Source organism: Puma concolor, chromosome D2 (assembly GCF_028749965.1).
Source record: "Puma concolor isolate L17-30 chromosome D2, mPumCon1.1.hap2, whole genome shotgun sequence".
Classification (NCBI taxonomy): domain Eukaryota; kingdom Metazoa; phylum Chordata; class Mammalia; order Carnivora; family Felidae; genus Puma; species Puma concolor.
In genome coordinates, this window is record NC_141677.1 from 52,639,285 (window position 1) to 52,655,176 (window position 15,892).

The window sequence follows — 15,892 nt, forward strand, 5'->3', positions numbered from 1 at the left end:
ACAGAAAAAGAAAACTACAGGCCAACATCCCTGATGAGCATAGATTTAAAATTCCTCAATAAAATATTAGCAAGCTGAATTCAATGATACATTAAAAGCATCATTTACCATGATCAAGTGGGATTCCAGGGATTAAAGGGTGGATGAATATTGGCAAATCAGTGTTATATCACATTAACAAGAGGAAGGATGAAAACCACAATTATCTTATTAGATTAAGAAAAACCATTTGACAAAAATACAACCTTTGTTCACGATAAAAACTCTCAACAACATGCATTTTAGGGAACATACTTCAAAATAATAAAGGCCATATGGGAAAAACCCATAGCTAGCATCATATTCAGTGATGAAAAACAGAACTTTTCCTCTGAGATCAGGAACAAGACAAGGATGTCCACTCTCACCACTTTTATTCATCATGTACTAGAAATCCTAGCTGAGCAATCAGACAAGAAAAAGAAATAAAAGGCATCCAAATTGATAGGGAAGAAGTTAAACTCATTAATTGCAGATGAATGATACTATATATGGAAAACCACCAGAAAACTATAGAATACATGAATTCAGTAAAGTTTCATTAAAATTAATATAATATTAATATAAAGAAATCTGTTGCATTTTTGTACATGAATAATAAAGTAGCAGAAAGAGAAATTAGGAAAACAATCTCATTGACAGTTGTACCAGAAATAATAAATTATCTAGGGAATTTAAAGAGGTGAAAGACCTATACTCTGAAAACTAGAAGACACTGATGAAAGAAATTGAAGATACCACAAATGTAAAGATATTTTCATGGATTGGAAGAATTAATATTGCTAAAATGTCCATACTACTGAAAGCAATCTACAGATTTAAATGTAATTCCTATCAAAATACAAATAGCATTTTTCACATAATTGGAACAAATAATCCTAAAATTTGTATGAAACCACAAGATTCTGAATATCCAAAGCAATCTTAAGAATAACCAAGCTGGAGGCACCACGATCCCAGATTTCAGGATCTACTACAAAGCTATGGTAAATGGTGTGATATTGGCACAAAAACAGACACATAGATCAATGAAACAGAATGGAAAGCCCATACTTACAAGGTCAATTAACCTACAACAAAGGGGACAGAGATATACAATCAGGAAAAGATCATCTTTTCAATAAATGGTGCTAAGAAAACTGGACAGTTACATGCAAAAGAATAACATTGGACCACTTTATTACATCATACACAAAAACTCAGAATGGATTAAGGACTTAAATGTGAGATCTGAAACCATAAAATTCTATGTTTTCTAAAAAAACATAGGCAGTAATATCTTGGACATCATTCTTCCAACATATTTGCAGATATGTCTCCTTGAGCAAGGGGGAAAAAGCAAAAATAAACTGTTGGGACTATATCAGAATAAAAAGCTTTGACACAGCAAAGGAGACTGCCAACAAAACAAAAAGGCAACCTACTGAATAGGAGAAGATATTTGCAAATGATGTATCTGTTAGGAGTTTATATCCAAAATATATAAAGAACTTAAGCAACTCAACACCAAACAACCCAATTTTTTAAAATGGAGAAAGGACCTGAATAGACATTTTTCCAAGGACATAGAGATGGCCAACAGACACACGAAAAAATATTCAACATAATAATCATCAGAGAAATGAAAATCAAAACCACAATAACATATTACCTCACGCCCATTAGGATGGCTACTATCAAAAACAAAACAGAAAATACCAAGTGTTGGTGAGGATGTAGAGGATGACAGATGTATTGGAACCCTTATCCACTAATAGTATCAAAAAGAGAAATACTTAATATATTTAAGAAAGCATAAGATTTATATGCTTAAAACTGCAAAACATTAATAGAAATGAAGAAGGCCTAAGAAATGGAAATATATCCCATGTTCATAGATTAGAAGATTTAATATTGTTAAGACAGCAGTCCTGCCCCAATTGGTCAGATTTAGTGAAAACCCTAGCCCAAATTCTAACTGCTGTTTCTACAGAAATTGACAAGCTGATCCTATTTCCCTTATAGAAATCCAAGGGAACTGGAACAGTCAAAACAATCTTGAGAAAGTACAACAAGCTGGAGGACTCAAAGTCCCGTTTTCAAAACTTGCTTCAAAACTACAGTAATCAAGAGAGTATGGTACTGGACAAAGGGTAGATATATAGGTCAGTGAAAAGAATTGAAGGTCAGAAATAAACACACGTGTCGATTATGAATTTATTTTTGACTTGAGGGCCAAGCTAACTCAAGGGAAAGAATAGTCTTTTCAAGAAATGGTGCTGGAACAATTGAATATCCACATGCAAGAAATGAAGTTGGGTTTCTACCTCATGTCATATACAAAAATTAACTCAAAATGGACCCATACCTAAATGTAACAGCTAAAACAGTAAAACTCTTAGAAGAAACATAGAGATAAAATCTCATGACCTTGGATTTGGCAGTAGATTCTTAAAAATGATACCATCAGCAAAAGCATCAAAAGAAAAAATATAGACAAATTAGATTCTATCAAAAGTAAAAACTTTTGTGCTTTTCAGAGAACACTATCAGGGCCCCCTGGGTAGCTCAGTCAGTTAAGCATCCAACTCTTGATCTCAGGGTTTTGAGTTCAAGGCCCACACTGGGCTTTGAGCTTCGCATGAAGCCTACTTAAAAAGGTGGGGGAGGTGTATGGGTGGCTCAGTTGGTTAAGTGTCAGATTCTTGATTTCAGCTCAGGTCATGATCTCATTTGTGAACTACTAAGAAAGTGAAAAGACAACATACAGAATGGGAGAAAGTATTTGCAGATCAGGTATCTGATAAATCTTTAGTATTTAGAATATATAAAGAACTCTTACCAATCAACAAAAACATAACCCATTTTTTTAAAGTGGGCAAAGGATTTAAATAGACATTTCTCCAAAGAAGATGTACAAATGGCCAATGAACACATGAAAAGATGCTAAACATCATTAGTCATTAGGGCTATGCAAACCAAAATCACATGACACTTCACACCCACTAGGATGCAGGTAATTTTTTTTTTTTTACAAAAAGGAAAATATGATAGTTTTTAATAAACTGTAAGCTAGAATCAAATACTGTAACATGCTATGACATGAATGAACCTTGAAAACATTATGCCAAGTGAAAGAAGCCAGAAACAAAGGCCACATATTGTATGATTTCATTGCTATGAAATGTCCAGAAAAGGCAGTCCATAGACACAGAAAGTAGATTGGCTTTTGTCAGGTCTAGGGAAAAGGAAGGAGAAGTGACTGCTAATAAGTAAGTTTCCTAGTGGGGTAATGAAATGCCCTGGAATTAGATAATGGTAATGGTTGCATAACCTCATGAATATACTGGTATTACTGAATTGTACATTTTAAATGGTGACTTTTATGGTATTTGAATTTCAATTTAAAAAAAAGTTAAAGTCGGGGTGCCTGGGTGGTTCAGTTGGTTAAGCGTCTGGCTCTCGGTTTCGGCTGAGGTCATGATCTCACGGTTCGTGAGTTCAGGCTCCATGTCACACTCTGTGCTGGCAGTGCGGAGTCTGCTTGGGTTTCTCTCTCCCTCTCTCTCTCCCCCTCTCCTGCTCACACTCTCTCTCTAAATAAACTTTAAAAAACTTTAAAAGTATATATATCCATCACCACACCTAGTTACAAATTAAAAAAAAAAAAAAAAAAGTCAAGCTTGATAGCCGTTTTAGCTGGTGAAGATACTAGCCCTACCATTCCGAAGATGACAGAAGAAACAGGGGGTTGGGTTTAAAAAAATAACCTCAAATAATCATTATCATAAGAACTAGAATTTGTTGCATTGTATTCTACATAACTGGAAACCTGTATAACTCATGATTTTTGACCACTAGCTGATTTCAAATCTAGTCTCTTACATCTTTTAAAACCAAGAGATAAAAAAAAGTAGAAGTGCCTCTAGGGTAACCACCTTAGAAGCAGAAAGGAGCCTTTTTTTTTTTTTTAACTGTTCCTCTTCTGGTTTGAGTTTAGGGAGCAGGTTAGAAGGCAAGGCACTGTGCCATGCAAGAGAAAGGTAATATTTCTTCAGATATACAGGGGAGCCTGAAATGTTGATCCCACCAGAGCAGCTGACTACACAGCTGCTGTCCCAGCCAGCAGTCTCCCGTTAACCCCCTGTGTGTAGTCCAGATATTTCCATTTTCTGTGTGTTCTGAAAGGGAATGCCGGGAAGATGCACTGCTCTTAGGATCATCTCTTCCTGGTCATCTACTCAGCACTCTTGTCATTGCCTCTCTTAAAACGTGTTGATTACTTGTTGATTCAGAGGTCTGTATAGCAGTTTCTAGGTGTACCTATCTAGGAAACAGCAAGATTAATTTGGTATAATTGTAAAATGTTTCTGTGGAGGGAGAATGCATAATTGTTACATTGTCATTTTCTAAGTACTTACAAATCAAATATTAAATAATTCAGGCTGGAATTTTGTTAGAGAATAATGTCAAAGTTTATTGAGTTATAAATTCCAGAGACCAGCTTTTGCCTCATTTTTAAAATCTTCTCTTAACTCTTCTGACAGCTCTCTCCTTATTAACAATTTCCAAAAAGTAGTGATGCCATGTTCATTTCTGTAGGTTATTTCAACAAGCTGAGATTTCTCTGCAGATGATAATATACTTAGAGGGTCTTCTAGTACCTTCACATTATACTCTAACTTAACTGGGACCTATAAAATGTACCAAGAATTCTTTATAAACCATTTGGAACAATAGACTGGAAACATTGGGGTAGTTTAGATGATGGGAATAGATAACAGGGAAGATCTATGTGAATATTTATCCCTTCATTTTCACGCTATCTAGAGTATCAGTCTTTCCATTTGAAATGTCTAGTGTGTGTTTTGCTTTAGATGTAACTTTTGACTTCTGTTTTCTTTTTTTTTTTTTTTTTTTTTTTTTTTTTCAACGTTTTTTATTTATTTTTGGGACAGAGAGAGACAGAGCATGAACGGGGGAGGGGCAGAGAGAGAGGGAGACACAGAATCAGAAACAGGCTCCAGGCTCCGAGCCATCAGCCCAGAGCCTGACGCGGGGCTCGAACTCACGGACCGCGAGATCGTGACCTGGCTGAAGTCGGACGCTTAACCGACTGCGCCACCCAGGCGCCCCAGACTTCTGTTTTCTTTTAATGGTTACTTTACCATCTAAATAGTGACTAAGTATCATTTGTAAATTTGTTTCTGTTGGTCTTTGCTAGGAAATATATTTTGCCAGGAACACATTTGCTAAGAATACATACTGACTGGATGGCTCTACTTTGGCCTTAGTGAATTTAAGAATATCCTGTATATATAAGTAGAAGTAATACCTTATACCTTTAAAAGATTCAGTTGCTGGTTTTTCTTTTACTGTTGAAAACTTTTAAGGTTTGGAGATGTAATTTTGTTTCACACACTGGTTCGTGTTTATCATGTCTCCACACCTCATTTTGACTAATTTTAGTTTGAGCATTCATTCTGGATTGGTTCATATATTTTAGTGATGTTCATGCTAAAAGAGTAAGTCAGTACTGCTAATAAAATGAGAAAAATCCAGGTACAAAGAACATGTTTTTCCAGTAAAGTAGTCACAGCCCATCAGACACTGACTGGGACATGTTTCTCCAGAACCAGAGTCCGTTCCACATGACTTTTACTTGCTAGGGGTCTTGTCGCCTGACTGGCCTCTACTGAACTCTGGGGCTCCTTATGGCCCCATCTGAGATCACTGCTCTTTTAAAAAATATTTAAAAGTTTCTGAGACTTTTAAAAAATATCCCTAATTCTTTTAGAAGTGACATTCTTTAATAAAATATTTTATATTCTTTTTGTGACCTTTATTTTTGATTAAATTCATAATACATTGTTAACAAATTGACAATCTGCATACTTCTAGACATTTCTAGACATGTCTAGAGGTATGAAGATTTTCAGTTTCCCAGGATTTTCTGAGTGTACATAATAGTACATTCTTGAAGAATACCATGTAAGTATCTAAGAATTAGAAACATTTTTTATTTAGTAATACTAAAGAGTATAATTTGAAACATTTTCAGAATATATTTTGAAAATCCTCAAAATGATAGTGGGAAATGACACCTGTGGTTTCATTACAAGATATATTTTAACTAATAATCTGTTTCCTTTAGGGTTTAATGAAGAAATTCATTCGATGTTCTACCCGTGTAACTGTGGGAACTATTAAAAAATTTTTAAGTTTAAAACTAAAACTTCCAAGTTCTTATGAGGTAAGTTAACAATACAATCTTGATCATTTTGATAATTCTAATCTGAAGTAAAATTCTAACAAAAGAAGTAAAAATTAACAATAATTTTGTGGAAACGGGTTATTTTCGTGTTAAAAATTAATTTTGAGAATGTAATATTCTGTTTATGTAATGTGTATTTTTTAACATCCTGACTAAAACATACAAATGCATTTAGTGTTTTACCATTAGAGGAGATACCTAAATAATATTAAGTGATCCAAAAATAAGTATCTCAGCTAACTGGACTTTAATGCCAACATGCTTTAGGGTCTTTTTTTTTTTTTTTTTTTTTTTTTTTAATCTGAGACCTTTGAGATCCAGTTTTACCAATTCTTTATAGACTTCTTTTTCAGAATGTAAAACATTGTCTTTTTATGAAAAGGGGTTTTACAAATAGCGTTCCTTTAATTATGTGATTTGCAAAAGTGATATTGTTTAGCAGAAGGTAAAACCAATGTAATTGCATCTGCATAAATGCGGTCTACCAGTTTCCTTACAGGAGAGGTAAATTGCCCTGATATTGATCACAGCACAGCTTGTAATGTGTTCAATGTTTAGAGAATGTTTAAGATGCTAGAATTACAGCTATAACGTAATGAGGAGATACGGTTACCATTTCTCACCTGCCCAAATGGCAGTCTTACAACTTCTATTAATTTTCTCTTGCTCCCCTTTGGGTTCTGAGAATAGCTTCTGAAAAAACTAAAGACCAAACTAGTGTTCTGTATAAACAAAGACATCAAAGGCAACATAGTTCTTCAGGCTTAGGTATAGTAATATTAATATGAATAGTTTATCATAGTAGAAATAAAATAGGATTTGAACATAGGCATTGACAGGTATTAAGACTGTATTATGAGGAAGCCTCTGATCCTAAATTTATTTAAAAACTTCTCTCAGACAACTAATTAATCTATGGATTAAAAATTCTTACTATGGTTTGGTCCCACACATATTAAAACATTTCCAGAGACATCAACTTTTACATTAGGGAAAAAAAGTATGAGAGTTAATCAAAGCCCTATGTACTTGGTAAAGTAAAAGATACAGATACAACAGTGAAAATAGAAAATGAAACTGTTTTTGTACTTTATTATCTTCTTACAAAATACCACATGCAGTTTTATTTCCTTACTTTCAGGTGTGACTCAATTATTTTCTAGTTTCCAGGAAGTTGTTAGAGCTGAGAGGATGATTTCTCTCACAGTCTTACTGCCGGCACTTACCATCTCTCTCCATATAAAACAGCAAGGCAGGAGACTCAGTCCACTGACAGCTCCTTGTCTATCCCAGTGTAAAGGACTTTTCCTGTGATTTTTAGAAGGATTTACTGGTTCCTCCCTTATTTTGCTGTCTTAACATATAGGGGGACGTAGTAATGAAATACTTATGAGCTGAAGCCTTTTGCAACAGCATTGCTCATTGGGGGAGATAGTTTCATTTGTAAATGACAACAGAAGCAGCATACCCAATTAGGGATTGCATCCTAAATCTCTTTACTTCTTTGCTTATGAGTTTATTTTACAGGCAAGATTAAAAAAAAAAAAAAAAAATCATCGGGGCACCTTGGTGGCCCAGTCAGTTAAGCATCTGATGCTTGATTTTCAGTTCAGGTCATGATCTCACAGTTCGTGGGTTCAAGCCCCACATCAGGCTCTGTGCTGACAGTGAAGAATCTGCTTGGGATTCTCTCTTTCTTCCTCTCTCTGCCCCTCCTGTGCTCTCTGTCTCTCTTTGAAATAAATAAACTTAAAAAAATAAAAATAAAACTATTTTGTCTTTTTAAAAATGTCTAAAAAACATTTTGAGGTCCATGTAAGTCACCATAAATCATCAAAAAATCAATATAATTTAGTTAAACATTTGTGTAATACAATTGGAACTCTACTCATTTTAGACTTTTAAAGTTCAGGACTCTCTAATCTCTATCTAGCCAAACACAGAATTATTTAAAACCCATTCTTCTTCCCCCTTTCCACACTTTAAACTAAACTCTTATCAGTTTGCTTTTAATAGCTAAAGAACTGAAATGTTTTACTTTGGGGGCCTATGATAAATGTTTGTTTATGTTTTGTTGAATTGGCAAATCATAGCCACAGTTCTTGGGGCCTTCTTAATTAAGGATTTGGGGGGTTGTTTGGTTCCTGCAACTCTAGAGCAAAAGTGAGCTTTGAAACACGCAACCTTTTTTGAAGTTTGATGCAAGGTGAGAAGAGGGTCCTGGAAGTATTATGCAAGTTACCAACCAAGCAAAACAGGCCAGAGAGCCCTAGAAGACACAGGCCTGTGGCGTGGTCCTAACTGTTCTGTCGACTTTAGCTACAGGTAATTACCAGAAGTTCTCATATGCCTTGACGTCCCCAAAAATCTTGTATCCACATTCATTCATTTACCCTCTTGGAATACAAACTAATGAGAGGAAAGCAAGTCCTCTAAATCTTGGGAAGGTGAAAGGATTCTGAGAGGTGAGCTCATAAGCCCCAGGTGCTGTGAGGTCTCCACAGTTCCTCCTCATTCTGTAAGAGACAATCATGGAAATATGTCTAAACCTGTAAGTGCACAGAGACATGGACTAAAAAAATCTTACACTGCATTTCAAAATTATGTGTATAGACTTGAGTGACAGGTATGTGGGACAAGACAAGCAGTCCTTCATGTTACTTCTATCTGAATTGTTAATACTTATGAAATGGACCAGTGCTTTTAATAAAAATATTCAGTGCTCTTTTTAAATAATGGATAATACCTCTATTTTTTATAACTATTTGAATCTTTTTTTGAAATTTGGAAAAAAGTGTAAGACACGAACTGCTTACGTTAATGGATCTGTATTCTTTTTAAAGTTGGATGTGCTGTGCAATGGTGAAATTATGGGGAAGGATCACACTATGGAATTCATCTACATGACAAGATGGCGACTAAGAGGCGAAAACGTAAATTGCTTTTATATTTACCTATGTGTATATTTAGTTCTATGTCATTTTATTACTCATATTTAACAGTATTACTTAGAAACAAAAAGCTAGCTTGGGAAAGAGAAGAAACTGATTCCTTTTACTGTTTACTCCATGCTACTCCATGCTAATTGGTCCCAAGTACAAGACCAAGGTCTGTGTTAAATATGGTTTTGTTATATTGAAGGTGAGTTAAAAGTCCCATCTAAATATGTTCAGAACGCTACTAACCTCAAGACAGAGAAGATGGCATGTAAATGCTTTTAAACCCCAGTAAGATATGGGAATTTCTAACTATATGGAGTTGAGTGGGGAGACTAAGTTTTGCCATGATTAGTACGTCTAATTGATGTTATTTTTTGGTTGTGCTAGAAGGGACAGATAGGGTAGAATCTAGGTAATCCTTTTTTTCAGGTACCTCCTTTTCGTGAAAGTGTAAAATCGGACCAAAGGGTAAGTGAGTTTGCAGTGGTTTCTGATGCCAGAATTAGACTATTGTGAGTTAGACCCTAGACAATACAGGAGAAATGATTTAAAAGGAGAAACCTGAGAAAAATCCAAGAAACCCCCAAGGAGAATTTTATATTTTGAAATGTATCTTTGCTTAGGGTTAATGAGAAGGTTCAAGCATATCCTACCTGAGTTATATATTACATTGATATTATGGAAATCCGAGGGACTAGGGATCATGACACTGATACAGATCAGTGAGGAATGTAGTGGTGATGCTACCAGAAATTCTCTTCATAATCTGAGTCCATGAATACACATTGAGATTGACTAGAAGGTTGTGCTAGGTGACCTACAAGGTCCTCTCAGACATTGAGACTCTGTGGTGGTTATGGTATAATATGTCATACTTCTAAACTCTCTGTAGTTTTAATCTCTCTAATAAACTAGGCTTTATTACATTTTTGTGAAAACCTGAGTTATGAAAGAATACTAAAGAAATGTAACCTCAGTCAAGGACAAGTGATACAGAATCTGAGTATAATGAGGGTTGCCATATTCCAGTGGTTCAAAAACATACTTGTGTGGATTGGAAACATCTATGGAACGTTAATGAAACAGACCTCAAAAAATCATTTTTGTGTGTTCTGTTCAATGGATAGGATAATTGGCTACATTTTTCAGAAATGTCTTGATATAACGATAAACGAAGCACCTAACTTCTAAGGTCAGACTTTTTTTTTCTGAGTCCTACTTGGGTAAAATCTTCCTTTTGAGGCGGAATTCTCATGACCGGGAAGAAGAAATGATGTTTGAGGACCAGTCACCAGAGAGGTGTGTGCCCTAGAACAACATATTAGACCTCTCTAAGCCTCATCTTTTAAAAACCAAATCTAATTGTATTTGGTAAATTACTACTTGACTTTCGAGGATATTTTATAGTTTTTTAAAAAATGGTTCTACATACATCACCCTCACTGAATCCTTCCAGCCAAAGTGTTTCAGGTCCCAGGTGCAGCTAAACAGAGGTAGTCAGTTCTTTCTTACCCAGCACAGTTGGGGCCTAGACATTGTGATAGTACATATAATTTCGTAACGATATAATTGCAGCTTTCTTTCTTTGATAAGTCATTGGGCATTTTAAGTATGTGTTAATGATTTTCAGACACTATGAATGGGTTTGCCTTAGGGTTGAAGAGATGTAAGAAGTCATCCACTGCAAGACCTCTGCCAGCACTCACTTGTCCTTCACACGACCCCCCTCCCAGCAGTCGCCCACACTGCCAGTTATTTTAATGTCAAAGTGTGAAGGAGCTAATGCATAGAAATTGATATTAATAGACCATCAGTTAAATCAGTCTTTACTACAGTTATGTTTCTGATTACACGTGTTTGACAGTTTAAATTCCTTGGTTGTTTAAGGCATATTTTAATAAAAGCTTGCTTGGAAAAATGGTTCGGTACCTTATGATTTTTCATTCCAGTAAAAACGAAAGCAATAAATAGAAAAGTTAACCGCATTTTATATTTAGTACAATGGTAAAGTAATGTATTAGCCCAATTAATTTTTTCAGCACGACAGCCCTGTTTTTTGTTTGCTCTCCTCCAAGCCTGTTTGCCCCTCAGTCTTCACAATCTCAATAGTTCCAAAATTTGTCATCCCATTTTTCCAGTTTCTCACACCAAAATCCTTGAAGTCAGTCCTCATCAGTTTCTTTTTCTTTCTTCTATCCTTAGCAGATTCTGTGACCTCTGCTATCAGAACACCACCATCAGAATCCAGTTATATCTTACTACCTCCACTCTGCCACTCTGGTCCCAGCCACAGTCACCATTTTCCAGAACATCTGTAAAAATCTCCTGCCTGAGCTCCATGCTTCCACTCTTGCCTCCACCTGGGGTCCACATACTGTCTTTGGCCGGCATAGTGATCCTCCTAAAACAAGTTAGAATATGTCGCTTCTCTGCTCCGAGCTCTCCAGTGACCTCTCATCTCACTTAGATAAAAACCGAAGTCCTTCCAGGGGCCTGTAGATACCGACCCCCATCATTTTCCCCAGACATCTCTCTGATCCTATGCTTTACTTTCCGTTGGCTCATCACATTCTGACCCCACTCGCTCCTGTTTCCTCTAACATGCCAGGCTTTCTCCTGCCACCCTAGGTATCCACCTATTTTCTTTACCCTCTTCACTTAAAAGAATTTTGCTTCTATATCACCTTTTCAGCGAGGGCTCTGACCTTCCTTAATATCACAACCACCACTCCCATTCTGGCATTCTCCTAATCCGTTTTCAGGTTTGACTGTTTTCCGTAGTATTTTTTTCATACCATCTGACACACTATGCCACTTAGTTATGTTATTATCTGTCCCCCAACTAAAATGTAATCTGAGGATGGGGATGATTGTTTGTTCCCTGCTGAGTCTCCAGTAGCTAGAGCAGTGCCTAGTACAAATACTCAAAAAATATTTGTTCAAAGAATAAATTAAATGCAGAGTTTGTCTTTTATAAGGTAATAGTTATGCAAAATATATCCTAAAGATCATCTCATTTATTTGGATCTCCATTTCCCATTTGTTTTCTGTTAAACAGATTTTAAATTTTGGCTCATGTTCCAATTAATTAGGAGTTATTATAATAATAATTGGTGAATTCTGACAGTTGGAGTGAATGGAAAAATAAGCAACAAAACAGTCATTTCTTGATCAAGCCCCTACTAGTGTACTTGTTACAGTCATATCTGTCCCCATCTCTGCCCCCACTCTGTCCCCATCAGTGCCCCTCCACTGCCAGCGGGATGCCAGGATGTCGGTCTGAAAAGTTCACCTTATCTACTGCTTTTGCTACCTGGCTGTGCCTCCTGCTGGGGTCAGCTGATTTCCTACCTTGTGATTCTTTTACTTGTTTCTGGTACTTTTTTACGGTCAATATTTTGATCTACCTGGGATTTATTTCCTTACACACACATACCTACCACTAGGCTAAGACTCAGGCTCCTGGGTGACTCAGTGGGTTAAGCAACCGACTCTTGGTTTTGGCTCAGGTCATGGTCTCATGGTTCACAAGATGGAGCCCTGTGTCGGACTCTGTGCCGATAGCCTAAAGCCCGCTTGGGATTCTGTCTCTCCCCCTCTCTTTCTTCCCCTCCCCAGATCACACGTGCTCTCTCGCTCTCTCAAACAAACATTTAAAAATTTTCTATTAAAAAAAATAAACCAAGACTAAGACTAAATTATTCTAAGATTTTTTTGCCAAAAATATCATTCATTGAATAATCCATACTTTATCTCCGTGTTTTGAGCTGTCAGCATTATCTATGCAGAGGTTACCTGTACATGTTTGTACACACACAGGTACGTACATTGTGTTCCTGGACAGTTTTGTTCTTCTGAGTGGGTCTTATCCCTGCACCACATTACACATCATATATAGCTTTTATAAAAATCTGATCACATACCACCCCTAATTTAAAGCCCCTAAGCTGTCCATTTTCTTTGGGATAAGTTTGAATAAAGTTCAGACTAATTTATAAGGCAAATAGGTTGCTTCTATCCTAGGTTACTCCTGATTACCCTTTTAAAAATTGTGTTGGCTCGCTTTACCCATTTGTTTTTTCAGATGAGCTCTAGAATGGGACTGTGATTGGCATTGGAATAAATTTTTAGGTTGACTTGGCTAGAATTGGCATCTTGGCAACTGTTTTCTTCTCTTTGGTGCCGTGGGGTGTTTCTCGTAGGTGCTATGTTCTCCTGGGTCTCTGAGTAAACCCTGTGGCTGTCTTCCCTTTTCACACGGGATGCTGCCCTGCCCCCTGGCTCTTCTGCCTCAGGCAAGGCCAGTCATACTCCAGTCACCTCCTGACTTTAAACCTACATCTATGGGGCGCCTGGGTGGCGCAGTCGGTTAAGCGTCCGACTTCAGCCAGGTCACGATCTCGCGGTCCATGAGTTCGAGCCCCGCGTCAGGCTCTGGGCTGATGGCTCAGAGCCTGGAGCCTGTTTCCGATTCTGTGTCTCCCTCTCTCTCTGCCCCTCCCCCGTTCATGCTCTGTCTCTCTCTGTCCCAAAAATAAATAAACGTTGAAAAAAAAAAATTAAAAAAAAAAAAAACAAAAAACTACATCTAGACTCCCAGGAAGAATCTCAGAAAAGCCAGCTTTGCCTCCGCTTCTCCAGGGCTGCAGCGCACCTCCGGTGCCACAGGGCCTCGGTGCCGCTTCTTCCTCCTGGGGCAGCTCCCCTTCAGACTCGGTCTGTTTTCTCAAGTCCTAGCACTTTCTGAATTCTTCAGTGTGATGCATTTTTAAAAGGTTTTTATCATTAGGAATCAAACATCTGGTTGCACTTAGCAAATCCTTAAGAGATTTTTCAGTTCATAACGATACTGCCGCCTGAAGATGTTATACTCAGGATTGGTGTTTCATCTTTTGCTTATGAATGGGAGAAAATGTACCTTTTTTAAAAGCCAGTGCTTCTCAAACTTTAATGTGAATAGAAATCATGTGGGGATCTTGGTAAAATACAGATTCTGACTCAGTAGGTCTGGGGTGGGGCCCAAAAGTCTGCATTTGTAACAAGCTCCCAGGGAATGCCAGTGCATCCGATCTTTGGACCATCCTTTGAGTAATAGAACTTTAGGAAACGTGATCCATGACCACTGGCTTGCCTGTGGCTTCCAAATCTGTAAATTGAGGGTATAGAATCACAGAATCTGATCTCAGTCTAGAAGGGACTTAGTTATCTAGACTAATCACCAATAATACATGATCCTGTTATAATATCCAGGGTTCATCACAGTTCTGAAACATAAACGGACTCATATGTACTCTTCTGCAACTTTTTATCATTTGATGATGTGTCTTATGGAGAATCAACAAACTTTGATACAATTCTTTATACCACATTGATAGTATTCCATTTGTGTGTCTGTAGCATAATCTGATTAACACACTCCTTTGGTGGAAATTTAGACTTTTTCAAGGTTTTTTTTAACATTATAAGCAATAGTTACTCCAGTACATAGATCTTTTTACACATGTGCAAGCATATTCATTGGTTAGATTCCAGGTGTGGGATTTACAAGAGTATGCATATTTAACTTTTTGGTAGATAATAACTATCCTCTTAAAAGATTTTAGCAGTGTATAATTCTACCAGTAATACACGAGAGTGCCCATTTTCTGACACCCTCACCAACACAGCATATTATCAATTTTGTATTTCTTCTGTGAAGTTTCTTTTCATATCAGTTGCCTTGTTGTTTTTCTATTGTGGTGTTTGTCTTTTCCTTACTAACTTCTAAGAGCTCCTTATGAATTCTAGAAATGAATCTCTGGTCATATGTGTTGTAGCCATTTCCTCCCAGTTGTGTTCTGCTTCCTAGTTTTGACTCAGTTTTTTGATCCCTAAAATTTGAGTAACAATACTTGTCTCGAAATGTCTTAGTAAGAATGAAATACTGTGTAATAAAGTACGTGGCAGAATGCCTGACATAATAAATGTTAGTAAGTTTACGAATAGCTTATGTATCTTACATTTTACTATTATTGTAACTCTCTCTAGTACCTCCTCTCATCCCTGAGAGCTTACTTACTATTCCTATCTTCCCATTCGGCCTCAGCTTTCGTCATGAGCTCGTGTTCTTCCTGCTCTCCTTTTCTTGGGTAGGTTGAATACTAAGTCTCAGTACAGCCCATCTTTCCCAGATGATCCTGGTTGATTTTAGGTCTTGTAGCAAGCCCCTGCCAGGACGTACCTACAGTTACTGTACCACATTTGTCTTACTTTGCGTTATTTGCATTATTAAGCACTTTTAGGAAAAACAAACATCCTTCATGGCTGGTACCAAAAGAGATTAATAGGAAAAAATAATCATCACTCTAGTGAAATAGCCTCTTTTTACCTGAACTCTTCCCTTAAATGCTGTTTGGGACTCGGCACAGTTGAGGACGTGCAAGGTCTGATAGGCCAGAGCATGGGGACTCCAGAGTGAAAAGGGAAGGTTGCCAGGGCATATCCTTACAGCATGTTGGTGAACCCTGGACACAAATTCAAGAACTCACTTCTGGAAAAAATTGCTAGTCTTTTGAGGAAATGGATAATTTCTAACATTTTATTTAAAAGGCCACCAATACATTTGTTTTAATCATTGCTTACTTTAATATTCTTTCAAAAAGGTGGCTTGCTTTGGCTAGAT

The 15,892-nt window shown here is 36.9% G+C and overlaps 1 protein-coding gene across 4 annotated transcripts in view; it reads left to right on the forward strand.

Annotated features, from left to right (window-relative positions):
- PCGF5 (polycomb group ring finger 5) overlaps positions 1-15,892 on the forward strand; it is a 126,411-nt gene that overhangs the window by 98,009 nt on the left and 12,510 nt on the right. For all 4 annotated transcript variants that reach the window (XM_086680350.1, XM_086680352.1, XM_086680353.1 and 1 more), the window contains exons 7-8: positions 6,173-6,271; positions 9,136-9,225. In XM_086680350.1, the coding sequence (XP_086536476.1) occupies positions 6,173-6,271; positions 9,136-9,225 (189 nt within the window). The remainder of the gene's footprint in view (positions 1-6,172; positions 6,272-9,135; positions 9,226-15,892) is intronic.